At 38.7% G+C, this 23,817-nt stretch overlaps 7 protein-coding genes across 34 annotated transcripts; 3 read left to right on the top strand and 4 right to left on the bottom strand.

The window, feature by feature from the left end:
• The first annotated feature begins 116 nt into the window (after positions 1 to 116).
• LOC104755999 (pyrophosphate-energized membrane proton pump 3) lies at positions 117 to 10,158 on the top strand. 26 transcript variants are annotated; one of them, XM_087494706.1, is made up of 17 exons: positions 162 to 409; positions 752 to 868; positions 967 to 1,309; positions 1,452 to 1,655; positions 1,760 to 1,911; positions 2,003 to 2,150; positions 2,224 to 2,356; positions 2,776 to 2,948; positions 3,076 to 3,196; positions 3,386 to 3,573; positions 3,774 to 4,211; positions 4,303 to 4,467; positions 4,567 to 4,722; positions 4,800 to 4,911; positions 4,996 to 5,215; positions 5,352 to 5,457; positions 9,896 to 10,158. In XM_087494706.1, exons 3-16 carry the CDS (start codon positions 1,211 to 1,213, stop codon positions 5,449 to 5,451), a joined length of 2,409 nt encoding a protein of 802 aa, XP_087350832.1. In that variant the 5' UTR covers positions 162 to 409; positions 752 to 868; positions 967 to 1,210; the 3' UTR covers positions 5,452 to 5,457; positions 9,896 to 10,158. The 26 variants fall into 26 exon arrangements, with proteins under 26 accessions (XP_010476806.1, XP_087350832.1, XP_087350829.1 ...); XM_087494703.1 differs by lacking the exon at positions 9,896 to 10,158 and adding an exon at positions 5,831 to 6,475; XM_019239515.2 differs by lacking the exon at positions 9,896 to 10,158 and adding an exon at positions 576 to 631 and having other exon boundaries at positions 176 to 409; positions 5,352 to 5,621.
• On the bottom strand, positions 5,574 to 7,167 carry LOC104756000 (uncharacterized). 2 transcript variants are annotated; one of them, XM_010478505.3, is made up of 4 exons: positions 7,054 to 7,167; positions 6,701 to 6,943; positions 6,444 to 6,594; positions 5,574 to 6,377 (listed from the first exon to the last, which is right to left on the bottom strand). In XM_010478505.3, exons 1-4 carry the CDS (start codon positions 7,105 to 7,107, stop codon positions 5,845 to 5,847), a joined length of 981 nt encoding a protein of 326 aa, XP_010476807.1. In that variant the 5' UTR covers positions 7,108 to 7,167; the 3' UTR covers positions 5,574 to 5,844. The 2 variants fall into 2 exon arrangements, with proteins under 2 accessions (XP_010476807.1, XP_019095082.1); XM_019239537.2 differs by having other exon boundaries at positions 6,707 to 6,943.
• LOC104755998 (U-box domain-containing protein 35-like) lies at positions 7,226 to 11,041 on the bottom strand. Its single transcript, XM_019238868.2, has 11 exons — positions 10,636 to 11,041; positions 10,396 to 10,487; positions 10,160 to 10,281; positions 9,866 to 10,056; positions 9,709 to 9,763; positions 9,294 to 9,624; positions 9,100 to 9,201; positions 8,604 to 9,014; positions 7,724 to 8,476; positions 7,569 to 7,639; positions 7,226 to 7,472 (listed from the first exon to the last, which is right to left on the bottom strand). Exons 1-10 carry the CDS (start codon positions 10,811 to 10,813, stop codon positions 7,583 to 7,585), a joined length of 2,292 nt encoding a protein of 763 aa, XP_019094413.2. The 5' UTR covers positions 10,814 to 11,041; the 3' UTR covers positions 7,226 to 7,472; positions 7,569 to 7,582.
• Positions 11,042 to 14,272: 3,231 nt separating this feature from the next.
• On the top strand, positions 14,273 to 17,293 carry LOC104755995 (uncharacterized). Of its 2 annotated transcripts, none has more exons than XM_010478490.3 (11): positions 14,273 to 14,621; positions 14,727 to 14,778; positions 14,921 to 15,007; positions 15,098 to 15,214; positions 15,305 to 15,454; positions 15,532 to 16,022; positions 16,107 to 16,206; positions 16,285 to 16,344; positions 16,435 to 16,527; positions 16,613 to 16,732; positions 16,814 to 17,293. In XM_010478490.3, the coding sequence occupies exons 1-11, from the start codon at positions 14,590 to 14,592 to the stop codon at positions 17,123 to 17,125; spliced, it is 1,614 nt and encodes a 537-aa protein (XP_010476792.2). In that variant the 5' UTR covers positions 14,273 to 14,589; the 3' UTR covers positions 17,126 to 17,293. The 2 variants fall into 2 exon arrangements, with proteins under 2 accessions (XP_010476792.2, XP_087350841.1); XM_087494715.1 differs by having other exon boundaries at positions 14,394 to 14,621; positions 15,542 to 16,022.
• LOC104755996 (uncharacterized) lies at positions 17,231 to 18,960 on the bottom strand. The gene is made up of 2 exons (XM_010478491.3): positions 18,425 to 18,960; positions 17,231 to 17,587 (listed from the first exon to the last, which is right to left on the bottom strand). Exons 1-2 carry the CDS (start codon positions 18,608 to 18,610, stop codon positions 17,393 to 17,395), a joined length of 381 nt encoding a protein of 126 aa, XP_010476793.1. The 5' UTR covers positions 18,611 to 18,960; the 3' UTR covers positions 17,231 to 17,392.
• A 27-nt stretch (positions 18,961 to 18,987) lies between these two features.
• Positions 18,988 to 19,905, top strand: LOC104759253 (uncharacterized). The gene is made up of 2 exons (XM_087494716.1): positions 18,988 to 19,513; positions 19,603 to 19,905. The coding sequence occupies exons 1-2, from the start codon at positions 19,037 to 19,039 to the stop codon at positions 19,759 to 19,761; spliced, it is 636 nt and encodes a 211-aa protein (XP_087350842.1). The 5' UTR covers positions 18,988 to 19,036; the 3' UTR covers positions 19,762 to 19,905.
• Positions 19,906 to 19,943: 38 nt separating this feature from the next.
• On the bottom strand, positions 19,944 to 23,563 carry LOC104755994 (protein HIGH CHLOROPHYLL FLUORESCENCE PHENOTYPE 173, chloroplastic). The gene is made up of 14 exons (XM_010478489.3): positions 23,304 to 23,563; positions 22,627 to 23,219; positions 22,300 to 22,512; positions 22,000 to 22,204; positions 21,813 to 21,888; positions 21,496 to 21,631; positions 21,317 to 21,421; positions 21,110 to 21,190; positions 20,920 to 21,009; positions 20,723 to 20,788; positions 20,600 to 20,656; positions 20,407 to 20,484; positions 20,250 to 20,297; positions 19,944 to 20,169 (listed from the first exon to the last, which is right to left on the bottom strand). The coding sequence occupies exons 2-14, from the start codon at positions 23,197 to 23,199 to the stop codon at positions 20,098 to 20,100; spliced, it is 1,800 nt and encodes a 599-aa protein (XP_010476791.2). The 5' UTR covers positions 23,200 to 23,219; positions 23,304 to 23,563; the 3' UTR covers positions 19,944 to 20,097.
• Between the last annotated feature and the right edge of the window lie 254 nt (positions 23,564 to 23,817).

Raw genomic sequence — 23,817 nt, 5'->3', positions numbered from 1 at the left:
ATAATGGGATTCATTCGTGGACCGTATGTTGGGCTTTTGGCCCACGAATATTGTGAAGATAATTAAGGGTATGATTTCTTAATAGATATGATTACCTAACAATTAAGGGTATGATTGTCTAATGTGGTTATTGCCCATAGTTTACGCCAGGCGAATTTTCTGATAACGTGTCAACGAATCATAAAGATCAGTTTTTGCAATTTTGAGCTCTCACTCAAGTTTATAACGTTTTGAGGGAGATTATTATATTAACCATACTGTAGAAATTAATTAAAGAAATTATTATATTAACGTTTTGGATTTTACGGTGACACAGAGAGAGAGAGAGTGGAGAACGCTTCTTCGGCTTACGAGCCTACGACAAGCTTTTCTTAAAATGGCGGTTTTCTTCTGATCACTCTCCGGAGCCGTAATTTTTTTCTCTCTCTCTCTCTCTCTCGCTACTGTTTCTCCGATTTAGGTTTTTTCTTCTTACTCACATTTCGGGGGAAGAAAATTGTTGGTATCTGTTCTTATAATTGCCTACAATTTCGCTAATTCTCTGTCGTTTCTTAACGTATTCCGTTTTCGTTTAGATCATGCAAGTGACATTTTAGATCTGATTTGGTTTACCGATGAATTAATTATTAGTGTAAGTTCCTATAAGTGTAGCTGAAGCTTCTTTGTGTTTTTATTATTATTTAGAAACTGAGGACTTAGTCAAGCATGTCCTCGCGTCTCATTCGCTGTTTTGTTTATTTCGTTATCCCAGAGGTTCCTGCATCCTGATCATTGAGGTTTTGACTGAAGGGACATTGAAATTTTGATTGGGTGAACGATAAGTGTAGTTGAAGCTTACCGTATAATTTTAATGGGAGCAGTTTTGCATGTATGTATGTTAATTACAATGTGCATTCGATTGCCGATTAATAAATACTAAAAAGAGAGATTTTCCCGGGGCTTAATTCTTGTAACCTTTTGTTTCAGGAACCCTTCTTATGCTGAAAAATATATATGGGAAGCCAATTCCGAGTGTTTGAAGAACCTGTCGGGTCAATATATAGTCAGACATAGTGTTAGTGGGTTCTCTTGTTATGCAGCTTTGCTAAAATCTTTGGAGGGTAGTTTGTAGCCTAGCAAGATTCAGCGTCCAAGTTCTGGGGCCGAGCTGCCCCGTAGCACTGACTTTACACCTCTTCCCATTAGTCGGAGGGCAAATTCATTACAAAACATGATGATGGATGAAGATGTTGAGCAAGCCAGTCTTATGTCTTACACTGACAAGCCAAGGACGTTTCCAGACATGCGTAGTAAAACCTACAGTCCATTGGTTAGTATTTAAAACCCTTCTCTCTCGAGCATGTCTTTCGTATGCATCAAAACACCATCATTTGTATTAAAACATGTGTTAGTCTTAATCCCTTGAGAATATTATTTTCCTTTTTGTAAAATAAATGAGTTGTTTTCTGCAGATAATCCGGCTTCTGAGAAATTTAAATGTTCGTGCCCTTTCTGTACTTCTGCTTTTGAGTTTTGGAGGGATATTTTACATGGGAGCACGCACTTCTCCCATCATTGTGTTCGTCTTTGTAGTATGCATCATCAGCTTCATGTTGTCAGTTTATCTGACCAAGTGGGTATTAGCAAAAGATGAAGGACCTCCAGAGATGGTTCAGGTAACTTCACACAAAGTTTAGGTTGTTTATTTGTGGTTTTGAATCTGTTTCTTCTTTTCACTCAGTTGCATTTTTAGTTTATGAGCTTATTCTGTTCCGTCTAGATATCAGATGCTATACGTGATGGAGCTGAAGGATTTTTCAGAACGCAGTATGGTACTATATCAAAGATGGCGTTCTTGCTAGCTTTCGTCATTCTTTGCATATACTTGTTCCGTAACTTAACCCCCCAGCAAGAGGCTTCTGGTCTAGGAAGGTGATGATGCACAATTTTGTTCACAATCATTTGTTTTATCTTTTGTGCTTTGTTATAAATAATACTTAATTGTATAATTTTTTTGCTTCAGGACAATGTCTGCATATATTACTGTTGCTGCATTTCTTTTGGGGGCGTTATGTTCAGGTATTGCTGGTTATGTTGGAATGTGGGTGTCAGTTCGTGCTAATGTGCGGGTCTCCAGTGCTGCTAGACGATCCGCAAGGGAAGCATTGCAGGTTTGCTTAGTTTAGGATTTAATAGGACATCCTATACACATGGCCAAATATTAAGTGATAAATTTTAATTCAGATAGCTGTTCGTGCTGGTGGATTCTCAGCGCTGGTTGTTGTTGGTATGGCTGTGATTGGTATTGCCATCCTGTATTCTACATTTTATGTATGGTTGGACGTGGATTCACCAGGCGCAATGAAGGTTACTGATCGTAAGTCATAGGTTCCTGCACCCTGAAATTTCTTTTTATTTAAGGCAATTTTTATAGTAACTAGCAATATTCTATGCATCAGTGTGCTGATTTAAGAATGTTTCTTTTGTGAGTCTCGAATTCAGTCACAAACAGTATCTTCTTAACTATATGATTTATGTCATATACCATAAGTTCGCATCGTACATACTTAGGTTTCAAAAGAATTTGTTTTGCCAAATTTTGACAAATGACTATTTCCTCAAGAACTAACATCATGGGTTGAATCTTCATCTCTAGAATCCGAATGCAAACTGTTTTGATATTCTAGAATCCTAATGCAAACCCAAAATTGCATTTGCATAGAGATTACTAGATTGCTTGCTTGTAGTAGTGTTATGTTTTAGCTTAATGACTGAAATTTCCTTTTTTTCTTACAGTGCCTCTTCTTCTTGTGGGATATGGATTTGGTGCATCATTTGTTGCCTTATTTGCTCAGTTGGGTGGTGGAATATACACTAAGGGAGCTGATGTTGGGGCAGATTTGGTAGGAAAAGTTGAGCAGGGTATTCCTGAGGATGATCCTCGAAATCCTGCTGTTATTGCTGATTTGGTATTAGCTCTTTCATTCTTGGACCCTATGTTAATTATTTTTTTCGGGCCTAGAACCTTTAGTCATCAATCACGCCGATAATATTCATTTTTTCATCACTGAATCTTAAAATTGCATCTTTTTGAAGGTTGGAGACAATGTTGGGGACTGCGCTGCTCGTGGTGCTGATTTATTTGAAAGTATAGCTGCGGAAATCATTAGTGCAATGATACTTGGGGGTACAATGGCTCAGAAGTGCAAAATTGAAGGTTTGTGAGGAGTCTCTGTTTTATTTATAGAGTTCTTCAGTAAAAACTGCATGGCCAGTTCTACTGTGGTCAAACTAGCATAAAGGGTTAAAAATTCACAATTACGAATCCTTCTGTGACTAAGGTTCACCTTTATTCCTGCTTCATGATTTTTATTGCTTACTCAAATTTTTTTCATTTATCATGCAGATCCATCTGGCTTTATTCTATTTCCTCTAGTTGTTCACTCTTTTGACTTGGTAATATCATCAATTGGTATTCTATCGATCAAGGGAACTCGAAATGCTAGTGTGAAATCTCCAGTAGAGGATCCAATGGTTGTGCTTCAGAAAGGATATTCGCTAACTATTATATTAGCTGTTTTGACATTTGGCGCGGTAATTTCATCTACATATGTCATTGACTATGTTGTTCATTCCATGGCTGTTAAACAGTAGCTTTTTAATGCTATTTGTCATTTTTATCGATAGTTGACTTTACACACACATGCACATAAGGGCACATCTAAGCAAGTGAAATCCTTGTTATTGTGGTAATTCTGATGAATTTCTCTGACTGTCTTACCTCTGTTTTGTAGTCGACTCGTTGGCTGCTATACACTGAAAAAGCTCCGTCTGCTTGGTTGAATTTCTTTATGTGTGGCTTGGTTGGGATCATCACAGCTTATGTATTTGTCTGGATATCCAGATATTATACTGACTATAAGTATGAGCCTGTCCGGACATTGGCTCTTGCGAGCTCCACTGGTCATGGAACCAATATAATTGCTGGGGTCAGCTTGGGTCTGGAGTCCACGGCTCTTCCTGTTTTAGTTATAAGTGTAGCTATTATTTCTGCTTTTTGGCTGGGAAATACCTCGGGGCTTATGGATGAAAATGGAAACCCCATTGGAGGTCTATTTGGAACCGCTGTAGCTACAATGGGAATGCTAAGCACTGCAGCTTATGTACTTACAATGGACATGTTTGGTCCTATAGCTGATAATGCAGGTGGAATTGTTGAGATGAGCCAGCAGGTAGATGTCACATGAGTGGTTGGAATCATTACTATGTTGTATCTTTGATTTTCAAGCTCATGGGAATATAATAGTCTCTTACCTCTTGCAGCCAGAAAGTGTCCGTGAGATCACAGATGTTCTTGATGCTGTTGGGAACACCACAAAAGCAACAACCAAAGGGTTTGCTATTGGATCTGCTGCCCTTGCATCATTCCTTCTTTTTAGTGCCTATATGGACGAGGTTTCAGCGTTTGCTAATGTGTCTTTCAAAGAGGTATGTATATAAATTCTCTTTGATGAATTTTGTTACCTCTTATTCCATTCTATTTTCAGGCACCTCCTCGTACTTATCCTAATCCTCTTATCTAACCAGGTTGATATTGCTATCCCAGAAGTCTTCATAGGTGGGTTGTTAGGTGCCATGCTTATTTTCCTCTTTAGCGCTTGGGCTTGTGCAGCAGTTGGTCGAACTGCACAGGAGGTTGTCAACGAAGTAAGAAGACAGTTCATTGAGAGGCCTGGCATAATGGTAAATATAGTTCCTCTCAAGTCCGTTCCCTTTTCTTCCTTTCTCCATTGGGTGTCCTTATGAACTTTATGTAACAGGACTACAAGGAGAAACCAGATTATGGTCGATGTGTTGCCATTGTCGCGTCTTCAGCTTTGAGGGAAATGATAAAACCAGGAGCTTTGGCTATAGTATCACCGATTGCAGTTGGTAAGTCAGTAACACGTTGGTTAAGCTGTGAAAGGAGAGAGAAACAGACATAATGATAAAACCCTCTTTATTTGGTGTCCTCAGGTTTCGTGTTCCGGATATTGGGATACTACACGGGACAACCTCTGCTTGGAGCAAAAGTAGTAGCTGCAATGTTAATGTTTGCAACAGTGTGTGGTATCTTAATGGCACTCTTCTTAAACACAGCAGGAGGTGCTTGGGACAATGCAAAGAAATACATTGAGACTGGAGCACTTGGAGGCAAAGGAAGTGATTCCCACAAAGCTGCAGTAACTGGTGATACGTAAGCAATCTTTCATTTTCCTTGTGCTTCCTCTTCTTCTTATTCTTTTCTTCACTGGTCATTTCCTTTTTACTTTTTACTGCTATAAAGTCAAAACTGTTTTCTAATGAGAAATCATTTTTTGAAAATGGCAAAGTGTGGGAGACCCTTTTAAGGACACAGCCGGACCGTCGATTCACGTTCTCATCAAAATGTTGGCGACTATCACGCTTGTCATGGCTCCAATCTTTCTCTGAGAAAAGGTATCTAATCCTCTTTTGCACATATTATAGAGTGAGTGAATGAGCGAGGTAGGTTATGAATTCATGCAATGTTTTAAGGTTTTTGTTTTTCCTCGCATCTGAATAAATAATGTTAGTTGATAACCAAAGCACTTCTCAGTGACATTTGATATCTTAAACCAAAATTTAGAGTCATGTTTTCAAACAGGTTATAGATAACACCAAACTTGACCCCGAGAGACACTGTCAGACACATCAGTACATCACCATTTTACCCAAGAAAGACACTTTAAAACCACCTAAAGCCGTCCTGCCTCGTCTTTAAAACACTACACTAGCTAGTAGCTTATCATCTAAATAATACTAGTTATTGATAAGTTATATTACTGATTAGTGAGCATCCCACCATTACTCCCATGTACCGCGAAGCAGGGGAATGGCTTCAACATCGTCCCCAAAAGTCTTCAAAAGATCGCACGTCGATATATCACCGTCACCCTCAGGCTCCAACTCCATCCCTAACTCTTCCTCTATATCGTCGGACGCCGAGATCAGCAACAACTCGCATCCTTCGTAATTCAGGAAATCGGGCGGGTCCGCTGCCCCAAACCGGGTATGACCTAAATGGGCTTGGAGATGTGCCGGAAAGTGTGCCCTTCTCTTTCTCTGCAGCCCACCAAACCCTGACCTTCCTCCTCCTCCTCCTTGCTCTGGATTTCGTATTTGGATCAAGAAGGATCCTTCGGGTTCAATGTTCATTGACTCTTGTGGCTCCTGTGCTCTGTTCTGGGACTCAGACGGGAACTCGAGCTTGTAGACAAGATGTGTATGGTGTTTTCGTGTTGGACTAGGCTTATGTCGAAGAATTCGATAGATTCCTTCTCCGACAGCTCTCGCCGGCGGTTTGTGTCTATGTCCTCGAGTCTTCGTCTCATACTCCTCTGACAAAACAAATCATAATCATATACACTCACCAAACAATATCATAAAATGCTAGAAATTATTACCTCCTTTGAGAGCAGTTTTAACATCTTCAACATTTGTGGTCACCATCTCCACGAATCCCCAAAAAGGTTGCGACTTCTTGCTCGGATCAGGTAGACTTTTCTTACCCATCACAATGAATCGTAGCAGAAGCTGTTTCTCGATGTTCACTTTCTACAAAAGATTGAGATGAAAAAATCAATCATATTTAATCATCTAGTAATGAAGACTAGAGCTTAATAATCAGTAGTGTTTTGTTCTTAATTCTTGTTCTAGCTACCTCGACCTCGACGCCGTGTCCTCCTTCACCACCTTGGTTCTTGGCGCCGGAAGCGCTAGTAGTCGCGTCTCCGGAATCTTTATCAGAACCTTCTTTACCTGAAAGAGGGTCTTGTTTCTCCTCGGTGGGATTCTCACCGGACTCAGGACGCATCACTATGTATAACCTTTGAACATCGTCCACACTGTGAGCTTCTTCTTTGTTAACCTTTGGCCTATAAAAGAAGAATATTTCTCCTCTTTCCTGTTTAGTAAAATAAACTGAACTCAGCAAAGAAACAAAAAAACAGAGACCAGAGAGTCTTTTTTGAACTTGGTTGGATACAGCAAAGAAGAGAGGAAGGTAAATAAAACCTGAATCTCAACTTGAGGATCTGGTCGCGTTTTAACTTCTTTACCTTGTCCCATTGATTCTGAATTCTCGTACCTTAGAAAATACTTCTTCTCATTTTATACACTCAATTAAAAAATGGCGATTTTTTTTGGTCGTAACACTTGACATCGTCAGAACATTCCCACGTTGTTATTTTCTGTGAGTTACGTGTCGACCATGTAATTCATAGTTAAAAATATAATTTTACAGCATGAATGTGCATGGGAAAATCATATATCCACGTATATACATATTGTTTCTTTAATACAAAATATACACAACTTTTTATACACAAATCCGAATCTAATAAAATCGTAGCCACCTTTTCTTCAGCTCAAAATAAGCAACTCCGTTTCTGAATAAATTACTCTTGGCAGCTTGCTTCTACTGAAGTTATCTCCTGCATGCAAATCAAAATCAAAATCTCAATCATGAGTGTTTATCTCAACGAAACTTAGACATTAACTTGAGTTGAAACAGGAGAGTTATATCTTACCAAATTCCTCAAAACTATGGGTTTGATATAGAAGATCCTGTATTTGATATCAAAGGAGCACTCCTACCATCCTGTAATACCCACAATAACATCAACCATCATAGCTAAAGAGACATCTAATGTAATAGAAATGCTTTCGGATTAACAAGTCTTACCGATGAATAAGAGACTTGACTAGGATGTGAAGATCTTCCTTGTCCAGCAAAATACACAGACTCAAGACTCTCTTCACCAAGCTCTCTAAGTCTATTAAGCTCAGGCATTATTTCTTTACCAAGATCAGGCCTATCTTTTCTTCTTAACTCTGCACATTGTAACGATAACTTCGCAAGAGCCAAAGCTTCCTCTACTGGCCAATCTGGTACTGCAGGATCAAGCATATCTTTCAATGTCCCTTCTTCGATCGCTTGTTCCACGTAATAAGCCAAACCCATCGGCTGTTTCGCCGTCAAGAGCTGCAAAAGCATGATTCCCAGAGAGTAAACATCTGACTTCACACCCAACATTCCGGTTTGTTGATACTCAGGGTCGATGTAACAGAACGTTCCTGCAGCTGACGTTACTCGGTACTGTGTCACGTTTTCAGCTACAGCGGGGACGAGTCTTGCAAGCCCGACGTCGCTGATCTTGCTGACGTAGTTGTGGTCAAGAAGTACGTTTCCTGGTTTCAAGTCTCTGTGGACAATAGGTTCTGGTTTGGTCTGGTGGAGGAAGAGGAGACCCGTAGCGATCTCAGCAGCGATTCTGAAACGCAATTGCCATGAAATCGGTGGCGTGTTTCCGCGTCTGAAAAGGCGGTCATCTAAGCTTCCTTTGGCCATGTATTCATAGACGAGAATACCGAATTCTGGACAAGCTCCTAAGAGAAGCACCATGTTTGGATGTCTTATGCAGCTTAGTACTTCAACCTGAGCGTCAAAACACATCAAGTTAAAAAAAATATTCATTCAATAACCTTTTCTTGTAACACAAGTAAACTATAGGGAAAACAGAGTTAATGGAGAAGAATTGTAGAGAAGATAGATATTTTGTTACCTCTTTGTGAAACTGAGATCTTCCTTGAGCAGCGTCAGGGCGTAAAACCTTAACAGCGACACTTGTGTGATCAAGATGACCTCTAAACACAGGTCCATACCCTCCTTCTCCAACTTTTCTTGACTCTGCAAAGTTATCAGTACCTTCTTCGATTTCTTGAACAGTGTATTTCCTGTACCGAACGATGCTATGTCGAGAGAAAGAACCGCTATCTTTCAATACCTTCATTTCTGCGTTAAGCCTCCTCTTTGCTTCCACTTCAGCAAGCCTGTTTGCAGCTTCAGCAGCTTCCAAGGCTGTTTTGGCTTTTGCTCTCTCGTTTTCCACTATTGACATTGCTGTTTCCTCTGTCATCTTTAGTTCCTCGAATCTTCTTTCCTCTTCTGTCCTTAGCTTTTGCAGCTCTGTCGCCTAATCCAGATTGTAACCAAATTTATGAATCAACCCTCTTGAGGTGAAGAACAACATGGAGATATAGTTGTATAATAATAATTACCTCGTGCCTTGCGGTTAAAGCTTCTCTGCAAGCTGAGCTATACATATCCATAGTTTGTTTCAGCTCTAAACGGAGTCTCCTCATTTGAGCTTCAACATCATCCTGCAACAATACAAACAGTTTCATGGAATGTAATAGTAAAAACAAATCGGAGAGCAATACAAAATTAATCATGATTTGATTCCAACTTATACCAAGCTCTGAGATGAATAAGAACAAGAATTTCTTCCACTCTCTTCAGAAACCGTAGAAGAACCATTGAGATAACTCAAATCCGTAAACTTGATTCCTAATCTATGTGACCCAATGCTCTGATCTGAGCTCGTTGACATTCTTGAGGATCTTGCTGAGTCTGGTAAATCGTAGGTGAATGATGATCGGTCTACACTCTGTCTCCCCGAGCTGCTGATGAAGGAGATGTCGGATTCATGTTGAGAAGCACTGATGAATGAGAACTCGGACTCTGAATCTGAGAAATCCCCCACTAATTTCATATGTCCTTGTGGTGGTTTCGGAACCCCTAATCTACAAAAGTCGAAACCACGATTTAAGAAATCATTGAGGTAGAGTTACATAGCAATTGTTTAACTAACAGAATATATATAATACCTGGTACCATCTGAATCTACTGATCTTCGTCCCCTATGCAAGGCTTGTGTGTTAGCTGTTGAAAACAAGGAAGATGGGACAGATTTAACAATGTGTGTTTGAGATGCTTGTCACGCAAGCAACAATATTTCATCCCAAGATTAAAACTCGATCTGACCTGTTTTATGTTTTCTCTCAATGGGAATAGTGTCATGATGACTCTCTGATTCGTTAAGAGCTGATGGATGATAAGGAGCAGGACGCGAGGCGTTTCGTACCGAAGAGATCTTTCCTTTGGAGATAACGTAAACATTGCAGAAATCTGGAGCTGCCTTTGACACACTGGCTGGTAAATCCGTTTTGAATCTTCTGTTAAGGATCAAAATCATGAAAGGAAACCCTAAATTTGGTTAATGTATTCTTCTTCCGCACGTAAACAAATAAAAATCAAAACCCTAATCAGTTTCTTTACCGCATAAAGCTGTTCCGTGATGGAGCACCAAGAACTAAATTCTCAATCGAAGAAACCGTAACATATTCGACAATTGCTTTGACTTTGTCTACGTCTTCAAGCACAACGTCCTGACAATGAATCTGCATGCAGAAATGATCCAAAAATAAAATAAAAAAGCTTCGAACTACTCATGTGATATATTCATTCAACCAAAAGTTAAATTGGTTTCAATAGGTATTATTATAATAAAACACCTCTTTGCGGCTGCAGTAACAGTGGAAGGATACAAAGAGATCTTTCGTTTGTTTCTCCAGTTGCTGCTTATGTGATATTCCTTCTTCGATATCTGCATGCATGAAACACAAAAGTGAAACCCGGCCCTAAAAAGAAACTCAAACCTTTGCGCAAAACAAAGAAAGAAAAGGAAACATTGAGCAAAACTAACAAAATATGGATTCTAATTATAGAATGTGAGAATGCAGTGAAATGTTAACCTAAAGAACATTGAGATTTGGGAAGGACATGAATAAGAGCAAGAGTTTGTCCACGAGAAGCAAGATTCTCCAAAGTCCATTTGATAGCATTTTGACTACTTTTGTCTTTATCTATTGCAATCGCCACAGAACCACTTCTTGTTCCTTTATTTGTCGCGTCTGCTTTCGGTAGCCACATCCCTTATTATTATATAACGTTTTCTTCTTCTTCTTCTTCCTTTCTTTTTGTAAGAGGAACAAACTAAAAGAGATAGAGAAATTTCCTTACTATTCCCCCTTAGTAATTAAGTGTTAAATTTGGAAGATTTTTTTTTTGAAAAGAAAAATAGATTCACCGCATTTTTCTATAATGATCAAAAAGAGAAGGTATTATTACTGTTATGGGTTGAGAGATTTTTTCTGTTTTATCTTTTAATCTGATGGAAGCGATTTGAAGGTTCTATATTTGGATGAAAATAATCTAATTTCGGAGGTGATAACTCAAACCATACTTTTTTTTTGGGTAGAAACTTATCTCTGAATTCTCTTAAATTTGTGGAAACTAGAAAAGTGTTAAACTAAGCTATAAGATACAAGAATATATATATTTCTATTGAATTAACCTTAATATATATTTTAAATACTTTTCAAAATAAAAAAGTGCAACAACAAAAGTGAAAAAATTAACAGTAATACATACTCCTTCTGTTTCACAAAAAAATGCCATTCTGCATTTTTTTCTTTGTTTCACAAAGAATATCACTTTACATTTCCAATGTGATTTTTTACATCAAATTTCTTCTTTTATCCTTAACCCAAAACTCTTTTTAGTAAATTTAAATGATTAATTACTCATTAAATAAGAGTATATATGTATAATTCAAATTTTTCATAATTTGTGTTCATAACTTATATGCAATGTGTCAAAATGACACTTTTTTGAAACAGAGGGAGTATTAATTACTTATAAAAGGCACATTTAAATTTAAAAAAGTTCCTTGACAAAATTAGCTAGCAGTTTGGTTGATGAGTTTTGAGGAAAAATAATCATTTATACTTTATTCGTCAATCATTTATACGTTTTGCATGTTGAAGTAGATGATATTATCCTCTACTACATCATAAATACCAAAAAAAAATTAATAGATTTTATAGTTATGTTTCGACAATATAGTTGATCAGAAAGAAACTTGAAAAGAACCTAAAGGACCACTAATAAGATCAGTCTTTTAATCTTTATGATGCTTTCCTCTTTTCGTTTGTTGAATTTCATATATATCACTTGTCTTTGAACATTTCACAATCATAAATATTAAAATTGGCAGTAATTGACTATTTTATCCTGGATTAAAGAAGTAAATTTAATTCCAAAACTAAGTTAATGCAGATATATATTTCTAAGTTACGTTCGTTTGTTCATGAGGCCACAAGAATAAAACCCACGCGCACCTAGCGCGCGTTTCGCGCGTGATACAAAAACCTCTGGACTATAACCCTCGAAATTGGGCCTTTTTCGCATATTTTAGAAATTGAGAAGGCCGAGAGCGCGTGGTTTTGGGCCATGCACTATTTTTTTTTTCTTCCTTGAGCATTTATTTTCCTGTACAAAAGAAAATGCATACGTTACTTTCGCATTTTCGATCTCTTTTAACACACACTGCATTTATTTGCATACACTGACATAATAAAAATAATTTTTTTTTGTTTTGTTATTCTTCTTTTCATTTATTTTCAAGCAGTTTTATAGGGCAAGTCCTTTATACAGAGGATTGTCAACTACAATAATACTATTGGGACTTGCAGAATATTATACACTTTGGAAAAAAGAGTTCCCAAATTATACACTTTCGTATTGGGAAAAATGCCAAAAAAAAACCCGAAGTTATTTTTATTTGGAAATTTAATACCCAATGATTTTGGATTGCAATAAAAATACATCAAATAATAGAAATGTGTTATTTAAAACCTAAAGTAATTAGTGTTGTTATTTTCATATCCACGATTTTTCAACTAAATCAAAATCCCAATTTTACCCCGGTTATCTAATTAATTTTTAATTTTTCATATATAAAATTTCGGTTTTCTAATAACCATATCAAATCGAGTTAACCGGTATTTAATTCTCTTAAAACCGTTTCTTCAACTTTCCGCTATCGGATTGAATATTTTTTTGATTCAGATGGAGCAGACTCGATCGGGGAACAATTCTGGGCGAGTTGTTGTGTTCTTTTTTTTTTTGGATCATCCAAAAAAAAAGAAAAAATCGGAGAAGCAGAACTAGATCCGCTGCCACCAGATCCGCCACTCCAACATAAAGGAGTCATCGGACTAGCTCTAGCCGAATCAGTTTCCTTCTTCAAATAACCTCCGACGCCACCAACATTAACCCCTAATCTCGAAGGTCGTGACCGCCGTTGATGAATCCCCCACCGTAATTCAGGTAGATTCGCCACCGGATTATCGGATTTAACCGTTCCGGCGTGTTTGAGTCGGAGAAGAAGCTCCACCAACATAACGTTGTCTGTTAAAGCCGTCTCCACCCACTCATCCGCCATCTTAGGCTTCTTCCCAGATGTTATTCTCATTGAAATCGGCTCAAAGGTTACAGAAGCGGCGGCTATGAAGAGAAAAAGATAGAGAGAGAGAGATGGAAAAGAGGAGGAGAATGGGTTTATAGGGTTTGATTATGTGGATGGCTACTCGATCTAATTCTGGGTTCGAGTCTTTGAGTTCTATAACGAGCCGTCATACTTTTAATTACCAGACTAACAGAAGATGATTCCCATGCGTCCTTACTTGGGCATGAGTTTGATTAATGCTGCTTCTCCGATTTTTTCTTTTTTTTTTTGTATGATCCAAAAAAACAAAAATGAACACAACAACTCGCCCATAATTGTTTCCCGATCGAGTCTGCTCCATCTGAATCAAAAAAATATTCAACCCGATAGCGGAAGGTTGAAGAAACGGTTTAAAGAGAATTAAATACCGGTTAACTCGATTTGATATGGTTATTAGAAAACCGAAATTTTATATATTAAAAATTAAAAATTAATTAGATAACCGGGGTAAAATTGAGATTTTGATTTTGTTGAAAAATCGTGGGTATGAAAATAACAATACTAATTACTTTAGGTTTTAAATAACACATTTTTATTATTTGGTGTATTTTTATTCCAATCCAAAACCATTGGGTATTAAACTTCCAAATGAAAATAACTTCGGGTTTTTTTTGGCATTTTCCCCCTTTCATATTGTAGATATTTATTACTATTAAACTGTAAACTTTATCTGTGTTATGGACTATAGTACATGTAGTGGGATGGTGCTTTTATGGAGATTCCTCAATCCTCAACTTTGCTACCATTCTTTTTTATAAATTTTTATTTTTTAACTTTAATTGGTAACAACATTTATTGTTGCTCATTTATTTTATTTGGCTTTTAAGCCTTCAAGATCATCAATCATATCTTCTGATTTCTTTTGCAAAAAAAAAAAAAAAAGCAATCTCCTTTTATATTCCAACTTCCACAACGTGAAAACAAACAAATCATACACACATCATTATCAAGTTTTTAATAATTTATAAAAAGCCTAAGAATAATGAAAATTTTCTTAGATTTACTTGAATGGTTTAAAGAAAAAAAGTTGTTTGGAAGGTAAAGGTTCAAGCTTTAAAATTTACTATGTTTTTTTTGGGTAGAACAACTCGTGCAATAGGGGCTGTGATGAAAGTGACAAATAGCTAAATATTTCTCATGCATTTATTGAGTCTCCTCTTTGGACCCGATCCCATTCAACTCATCTTCACAGATGTCCCAAGCTCTCTCTCTTTCCCTCTCTCTCTCTCTCTCTCTTCTGTTTCTTCTTTCCTGATCACAAGGGTATTTGTCTGAATCTCATTTTGTTGAGTCATTTCATTATTAAGCGTCTGGAGAGATCCAGACCAAGTTTGAAGCCAAATTCATCGATCATACAATGTCTGGAGACTCTCTGCTCGCATCTAAACAGTAAAGTTTCATTCCTTTTTCCAGTTTCTTTTCTTGTCTGAATAGTGCTTCTTCTTCTTCCTCCTCTCTGTTTCTTCCTGATTCTATCATTGATGTGTTATGCAGAGGAAGTTCTTTGTCTAGATTCTCTCAGATCAAAGCCGTTAATCTCTCACAGGTTCAGTTTCTTTGAATCCAATGAAAGAGTTTTCATTAACTTGCTCCTCAAGCTGTCAATTCACTTTAAGCTTTCTACTCATTTCCTCTGTATTTCTTCAAGAACATTATTTCTTATGACTCTGTTTTCTCTGTAAATACAGCCAAAGAATGTTACTAAAGTGATCAACGGTCTTGATTCCCCCAAGAAGAGCAAGTTTCACCTTTACAGATTCGAACTCGAGCACGATGTGAGTAGTTTTACTCACCTCTCTTTTAATCATATCCAGAAATCTGTAAAAAAATTGTTACAGCTCAGACTCTGTTACGGTCTGATACAGGTGCAGCGATTAAGAGATCAACTGCAGAAGGAAACTGCACTACGCGCTCTATTGCTGAAGGCTTCTGATCAAAGCCATAAGATTGAGCTGTCTCACGCATCTTCTCTTCCACGTAACGTACGTTTCTCCAACTTGTCCTAAGTTCTAAGCTTGCGACGTTCAGGGATAAAAGCTTGAACCCTGTGAATGATTCTATAAAACCCGCAGGTACAAGAACTTCTCTCCAATATAGCAGCAATGGAAGCTACGGTTTCTAAGCTCGAACAAGAGATCATGTCTCTGCATTTCTTGCTGATTCAAGAGCGAAACGAGAGGAAACTCGCCGAGTATAACCTCACGCATTCTCTATCTCCACCTGTATGTTAATTAAATTCTTCTGTATGTTTAATATTTGTCTCATGTGGATTGGCTCTGATTACAACATTGTTGCCCAGAATGCTATAGATTTGGTTAGACTTTCCGAAAAGAACGAAACTTTACGCCGTAAGGATCACAAAGGACAACCTAGAAGCAAACTGGCAAAGTCCTTGCAGAGTTTTGATAATGCCAATGAACTATCCAAGGAGATGATTAGATGCATGAGAAACATATTTGTGTCTCTAGGAGAGACATCTGCAGGATCCAAATCCTCACAAGAGACTACCAGTTTGTCTTCTCGTGAGAATCCTACATCATCGTCATCAACATCGTGGTGGTCTCCTTCAGAACACTCACGGATCTCCAAGTGGGCACAGAGTCCACGGATCGATATTCAGAAGAACTCAGATGTTTTAGCAACAGAGAGCAATGCATTTGATCCTTATAGAGTCCAAGGAAAGCTTAGCTGGGCTGACATAGGGAGTTACAGATCTGCAACTGAAGTGGCTTCAATGTCTGTTGAGGAGAAGAGGCTCGGATATGCTTCAGATGAGTTATGGAGATTCAGGTATGTACACAGTTTAAGCATCTTCTGAGATTCAGTTAGGGTCCTTGCAATTTGACAAACTCTTATGTGGTATTTTTATTACAGGAACCTCGTCGAAAGACTTGCCAGAGTAAATCCAACAGAACTAAGCCACAACGAGAAGCTCGCCTTCTGGATCAACATATACAATGCCTTGATCATGCATGTAATAATGTCTTCGGAATTTTCGCTAAACTTCATTTTGCAGATACAAAACTTACATTTTCCTGGTTGTCTGATTCAGGCATACTTAGCTTACGGCGTACCAAAAACCGACGTAAAGCTCTTCTCCTTGATGCAAAAGGTTTGATCTCCAAACATAAAACTACTGAACACTTATTGGTTTGGTTCAGACAGAGGTTAGTGTAAGTCTCTGATTTGGAGGTTCTATCAGGCTGCTTATACAGTTGGTGGGCATTCATACAACGCAGCAACGATCGAGTACATGACTCTAAAGATGAACCCTCCTCTGCATCGACCTCAAATCGTACTAAACTCAACTCAAACTTCTTAATTTTCTGCAACTTCTTCACTTTCTATTCTATATCTCTTACCTAAACCGGGATATTCAGGCTCTGCTTCTCTCCATTCTCAAGCTGAAAGTATCAGAAGCACAGAGACAAGCAGGGATAAGCAAACCTGAACCTCTAGTGTCTTTCGCTCTCAGCTGTGGAATGCACTCATCTCCTACAGTAATCTTTCCACATCTAACTGCATTTCACATCAGAATTTTTGAACCCACATTGCAAATTTCTCACAGAAATCACTTGCAGGTGAGAATATACTCAGCCGAGAACGTAGCCGAAGAACTTGAAGAAGCTCAGAAAGATTATATACAGGCGTCAGTGGGAGTGAGCCCCAGGGGGAAGTTGATTGTGCCTCACATGCTTCACTGCTTCGCCAAGAAATTTGTCGATGACTGCAAGGTTTCTCTGTGGATTTCACGTCATTTGCCTCCCCGCCAAGCTGCATTTGTTGAGCAATGCATTCACCGGCGACAACGGTGGGGTTTTCTGGGTTCATCTAGTAGCAAATGCGGTGTAGTTCCCTTTGATTCACGGTTCCGGTATTTGTTTCTTCCATAACAGGGCACTGATGAGCAATGACGTGATTATAGCAAATACTGTTCTGATCCTAGGGTTTAGGTCTATAACTATTTAGGTGATTCAATCTTCTTTTTCTCAAAGTAATAAACAAACCAATGTATTTAGATTTGCAAAACGAAATAAGAATATGGAATACATTCTCTCAAATTGCAAAAGTATAGTAGTATCACCGGGGTACACGTTATTCTGACAAATTACTAAATATTATGTGTCCTTAAGGAGAAGATGAAACTAACTTGGTCCTAACTAGGCATTGATGGATGAAATGTCTACTTTCCGAGATGCTTGGACCACGTTCTTGTTTCCAGGGAAGGACTTGCGGGAGACGTCCACAAGTGCTTTGAAGCTGTAAGGTTCGTGCATAGATAACTCAGAGAGGACTTTCCGGTTCAGCTGGATGTTCTCCTTCATCAGTCCATGGATGAAGTTACCGTAGTTCACCTGTTTCAAGTATTAGATGTTAGGATTCCAATCAAACATGTCAATTCCAAAATTTTCACAAGAAACAGTGTATTAATCTACATATAATAGCATAGATTTGAAAGAGCATTAAAAAATGGAACCAACACTAGAAGTGAACATAAGTCATCAAAGCGAGGACAAAAACAAATGTAGTACAAATCTGAAACCAGGTAATCAAGTTAGATAAATATGTTACTCTACTTGTATTAGGAATTGATTACAGTTTCAATTAGTTCTAAAAAATTGACAGAAACGATATTGGTCATATATTACCAACACGAAATGATTCTTTAAGCATAGTTGAGCTACAGGGTAGACATTCACATCCTAAAATCTCTATTTGGATATTGATCTTCATTATATGGATATTATCTCCGAAATTGGAAAACACCAAAACTGATCAAAGACAAGATACAAGCAATATGAAATGCCCTTCAATCTAATGATGTCCATCTTCTAATAATACCCAGCAAGTTCTAGTTCTGTCTCTATCACTATGTGGATGCAAACACAGAGATCTATTGCATAAGAAAAATATCGAGGATACAGCAACAAACACAACCAAACTACAACTTGTGAGACAGACGAAGACAATAAACCAATTAGGTATAACAAAAGCCATTATGTCAACAACTCCGGCGGAATTAAGCACCCCAATTTAACATAACAACACCCTAAATCCCTAGGATTCGATCACGGAAATGCCATTTCTAAACTAATCATAATTTATCGAATCCTAGGGATTATAGCAGTGACGCGAAGCAATCAAGCAAAAACCTAATTATCAATTTGTGGGATGGAAAAGTAAAAACGTACACCGTGCTGACGAGAACCGGCGTTGATGCGCTCGATCCAGAGACCTCTCATCTCACGTTTCTTGTTACGCCTATCTCTGTAAGAGTACTGAAGAGCTTTCTCTACTCTCTCCCTAGCAATTCTTATGCAGTTCTTCGCTCTTCCCCTGAAACCTTTCGCTAGCTTGAAGATCTCCTTCTTGTTCATCTTTCTCCTCTCTCTTCTTCTTCTTCGTCCCTTCTCTCACTACTCTGTAACTTCACTTCCTTCGTCTAACGCCGCCTCTGTGTTTTCCCATTTTTGTTTTCATTTCCGGGTCGATCGAGCCGGATCGGGTCTGAGATAAATCCGGTAACAATCAAAACCCATTCTCGGGGTGATGGGCCTTTGTTATTTGATACCACACAAACTAAACAGAGCCCATTAACCATCCAGTAACGCATAGCATAAGACACGTGTTGCCACGTCATGAAGAGACATTAACACGTGTCATAGGTTCTGCTTCATTTTCCCCGGGAAACAAACAAAAAAACAAAACCAGAATGATAGGTTTAAAAGTGGCTTTGCTCTGTTCCGTCACACACAACAAAAGCCCAAAAAAGTGAGACTTTTTGAACTGTCAAGTACAACAAAATGGATAATAATCATCGCCAAATCTCCGCCACGAAATCCGACGGCGTAGAAGCTTCGGACGGTGTGGGACAGGGGAAGCTATACTCTCCTGACCACGCGATCAAAATCGCTACAAAACGAGACGAAAACGTGGACCAGGGGAACCTATACTCTCCTGACCACGCGATCAAATTATCAGAGAAGCCTAACCCCAACCAATCTGTGGAATCATCGGATTCAAAAGAAGGAGAGAAGCAGAGCAAGACGACGATGGTGTTGGGACTGAAGAGTCTTGCATCGGTTAAGGATAGAGTTTTAGAGAAACTAGCCGCTGCTTCGGTTCCGTCGGAGTCGCTCGAAAACACTAAGCAGTTTTTGGAAGGTGTGATTAAGGATGTCGCCGGAGCGGCTCAGGGGATGACGAAAGACGCTTTGCACCGGATTAAAACCCATCTCACTGTTATTCTCCCCTCTGTTTCTCCTGACGTCACCGGACAGGTTTGGCTTTTTTAACTTTTTAGTTTACCGGCAAAACAAATTTGGGAATACTTTTTTTTTGTCTGAGTTATGTTAATGACTCTGAGCAGATAGTGGACGATGCTGAGAAAGAAGCCATTAAAGGAGAGGAAGACGATGAGAGAAAGTCAAAAGAAAGCTCCGGAGACGAAGTCGCTGACAAGTTGCCGTACGTGTCTCCGACGTCTTCATTCTTCGGCTCTCTCACCAAACCTTTCTCGAAGCTCTGAATGAGTTTTTGCGTCTTACGTGTACAAGTTAGTCTAAGTTGAATAAGAAAAAAATCCTGAGATTTCTGAATCATATGAACTTTACATGTTTATTGCTCATTTTATAGTGTGAGTTTTGTGTAATACAGAATAGAGTTTCACACTTTTGTTGTCTTATTTTTTTCTTTGTTATAGCACACAAATTTAGATTTGAATATAAGAAATCAATGTTAATGGACATAAAGAGACCAAAGAGATTCTTGTATGTACAAGTTATACAGGTACGTATGTATATATGTATGTAACGCGTACTTGGGATGAATACATCAGACAAAATGGAATCAATGATTCTCCTTTTCATGTGTTCTTCTCAAGTACAGATAGAGCCGGAGTCAGATAGTTGTTCGCCTTGTCTGGCAAATGAGCCACCTGAGAGAGACAGAGAGAAACTCTTATCAGATGATATGATGATGATGTGACTTATATATATGGCAAGTGATTACTCTTACCAGCTCATAGAGCTCTAATCCTTGCTCTGCAACGTATTCATGGCAAACCTGCAAAAACCAATAGAAGAATGTGAGAGATCCATGTTGTGATTTCTTCTTTATAGGTCAAAGAATGAATATTCTATTTATCAGTTGTTTTTTATGAACTGCCACTCACATCGAAGCTTTTATTTCTAGCGGTTGAATCATGCAGTGCCTTGACACATATATCAGCCACATCCGCACAACTAATGCCCTGAAATTGAAACAGAGTTGGGCATTTTTCAAGTTATAAGTTAGCTCGGGCCAGAGAATCTTTTGTGGTATGCAAAGCATATGACTTGAGTTTCTGTTTCATGATTGAAAATAACCTGAGAAATTCTGTTTCCTTGATCAAATATCAGAGCTCGTTGGCCGCCTGGTTCCTCCTGTATTAGAAAAGTTGTTATTAAAGCCATCTTTATACACATTGGTGGGAACTCAAAGAATAGTACCTTCAAGGGACCAGGACGAATGATGGTGTACCCAAGGCCTGACCTTCTCAAAGAATCTTCACCAGCCTGACAAATTTAGAAGACATCAGAGAGGGAGATGGGAAAACATGCAACTTACTGGCACAAAGCCCTGAGAATCCGTCGCCTCAAGATTCAAGAGTCTTCTAATGTGTGTGTTTCAGAGAAACTAGACTTACCCTCTTAGCTTTAAGGACTTGCTCCCTTCTGTTGGGTTCTACTCCCGAACCAGTACACGATACCAGAATAAAGTCGGTTTCTTGACCTGCCTGCAGACAAAAATGTGGATAGTTGAAATCTATACATTTTCTGTGTTTAGTACTCTCGGTGATGATCTTCAGCAAGTAGAGATTAAGTTGGAGTACTTACAGGTAAAGCTTTTATGTACTCGAATACAAGGCTAAAGCTTCTCAGATCTTGTTGCGTACCAGCAAGTCCATCAGCAGGTCTCTGAAAGAGGAAAACACCCAACAGATTGCTAAACTCAGACACCAAGAAATGAAAGTTTTTGGTCAATGATTTAAACAAATTAAGCGCCAGAAACAACTGCTGAAGCATTGAAAAGCGTCGGCAAACCTGTCTTTTAGGCTCAAAACGTATTATCAATGTGTGAACGAGAAAAGGATCTAGTGGTGGATCTTCTGGGTTAACCGGACGAAGAGCTGAAAATGGCACTCTTACCTGCCCAAGGAACCAAAAGCTTTAGCTGAAAAGGGGTCAGATTAATAAGCAAATACCGGTGATGCTTTTCATACCCGACAAAATCCTGCTTTGGTATTGATCCTAGCGAAATACTGTTTGCTCTGAGACATATCTGATGTTGGACCAGCTTCAAGGATTACAACATAGGATCTTCCGTTCCCACCAACCGAAAGAACTAAGCCTTCATACCTTATATAAGAGCATAAGCACAAAAAGAAAGCTTAGGCTCTAGTTGGTTTCAGACGGTGTTATAACCTTCATTGATACTACTTGCAAGTTATCCCCGATTCCCTAAGTTTCTATGGTCGAATCATTTCACAGAACAAGCTGGGAGTAAGGATGATTGATATATTTTGAAATCGGACTCTACCTGTCAAGAGTGGCACCCAGTGGAAGTGAAAGTTTCTTCGACAACTCAACATATCCTCCACGGGTGAAAACATAACCTACATTTAAAACCCGATTAGACAACTATACCTTAAAAATCACATCAAAAGTAAAGAACTTTCACATTGGCATATTCTCAGAAGATAGAGTCACTCTATTTTAGAGCGTACCTGAAAATTCAGCTCTCTCAGTTTCGGTAAACTCGAACTTAGCATCCATTCCACCATCATATTTACTAGCAGTTGTGTCCTGAAAGTAACTTCCTTGACGAATTTCCCAACCTTCAAGTGCCTCGGCCGACTTAAACTTAGCAATTAGAAGCTTGCTTTTGCTGCTTTTACCTGCTCTTAGTTGCGCGAGTCTATTATTGTAATCCTGCATAATACACAAAACCAATACACAGGAATGACTACTCTATGCCCAACAAAGACAAGAAACAGAACCGACCACGTGGACAACTTAGTATATACCTGAAAAGCCTTGGTGAGGTTATAAACACCCAAATGATCGACCCGGGTAAGGTCAGCAGTAATAGTAGACCGAGCAGTGGCGCAGTAGATGATCTTGTTGCAGCTTTCAACTGCGGATTTGAGCGTTGACGGTTCTCCCACATCTCCAACAACAATATCCACTGATCTTGGCAACATACTCATCACTTCCTCGTCTTGTTTCCTCACCAGTGCCTAAACACAACAACCTCAATCCTTAAAGCAATTGCATAAAATACACTAAATACTTAATATTATATGAATCTTGAGACATGTGACCATTATTATATAAGGATGTAATAGAACAACCTTAACGGTGTAGCCACGGAGCAAGAGTTTACGGACGACGATACGGCCGATACGACTAGTAGCTCCGACGACTAAAACGGTGACGTTTTGAGCGCCAGGAACAGCGAACTCACACATAGGTCCTTCTCTAATGAGAAGACTATCAAGAGTCTCCTGCTCATCGGGTCGGGTCGTCCTCGACATCTGACCTAATCCAGAGAATTTACGCCACACCTCATCAAAGATCTGCCGCGATCTCCGTCCTAATCCCACAGGGTTCACATCGTCCAGCTTCAGTGACGGCGGTGACTGAGTCGAAGGCGGAGCTGCTGCTGGTGCGGCGTCGAGTTTCTTCGACACCGTCTCTTCGCTTTCCTTAATGGTTGTGTTACCGGGTCGGGTCTTGGACTTCTTTTTGTCGGAGGGGGGAGATGGAGACGGAGACGAAGAAGACTGAGCCCTAGGGATTACGATTTGGGAACGATCATGGAATCTGTGAAGTCTGGTGTTGATGCTGAAACTGTTACCAAAATTGGAACTTAGAAACCTCGCATCCGTCGCCGCCATGTTACTGCCAACGATACTACCCACCATTGTTTTGTAATACTCTGCTTCTGCAACAAAAACAGAGCTCGGATTTAAAAAAAAAATTATATATTTCAAAACAAAACAAAAAAAAATTTGTTGTAAAGGCATACACTTGTTGTGTTGTGTTATGTGATGAATCTTTTTTGCATGCTAGACTGTCATTGAGAAGACTCTTCTTGGTCGAAATTGGAAATGGATAACGAAAGTGAGACTTTTCAAGTTTTTTTGTCGTTTGAGAAATGGTTGGATCGGAGGATTTTGACATATCAGAAATAAAAGAAGAAGAAGGAGAAAGAGAGATGAATAAAGGAGAGAAGATGACCACAGAATCTGGTTTGTGAGTTTTGGACAGTGATATCACTTCTGAGCCAATTAACTTGCCACGTACATTCTCCCCTTTCCTCTTCTTTTTTTTTTAATTATTTTTATTTCTTCATTACAAAAACAAATTCCATAGAAGATTACATAAAAGAGTATCGTATTCGTATATGACAACAACACAAGAGTTAAGCAAACTGTTTAGATAGTAGCAGCAACAGTAGAATATGAAGCAAATATGCATACTATAGATTAGATCTAACAATAGCAATACACAACTTTAGAATATGTAGCAATAGGTCGTGA

The sequence above is a fragment of the Camelina sativa genome, chromosome 17 (assembly GCF_030686135.1).
Source record: "Camelina sativa cultivar CO46 ecotype springtype chromosome 17, ASM3068613v1".
Classification (NCBI taxonomy): Eukaryota; Viridiplantae; Streptophyta; class Magnoliopsida; order Brassicales; family Brassicaceae; genus Camelina; species Camelina sativa.
Note: the sequence above shows the minus strand (reverse complement) of the source record. Positions and strands in the feature narration are given on the sequence as shown.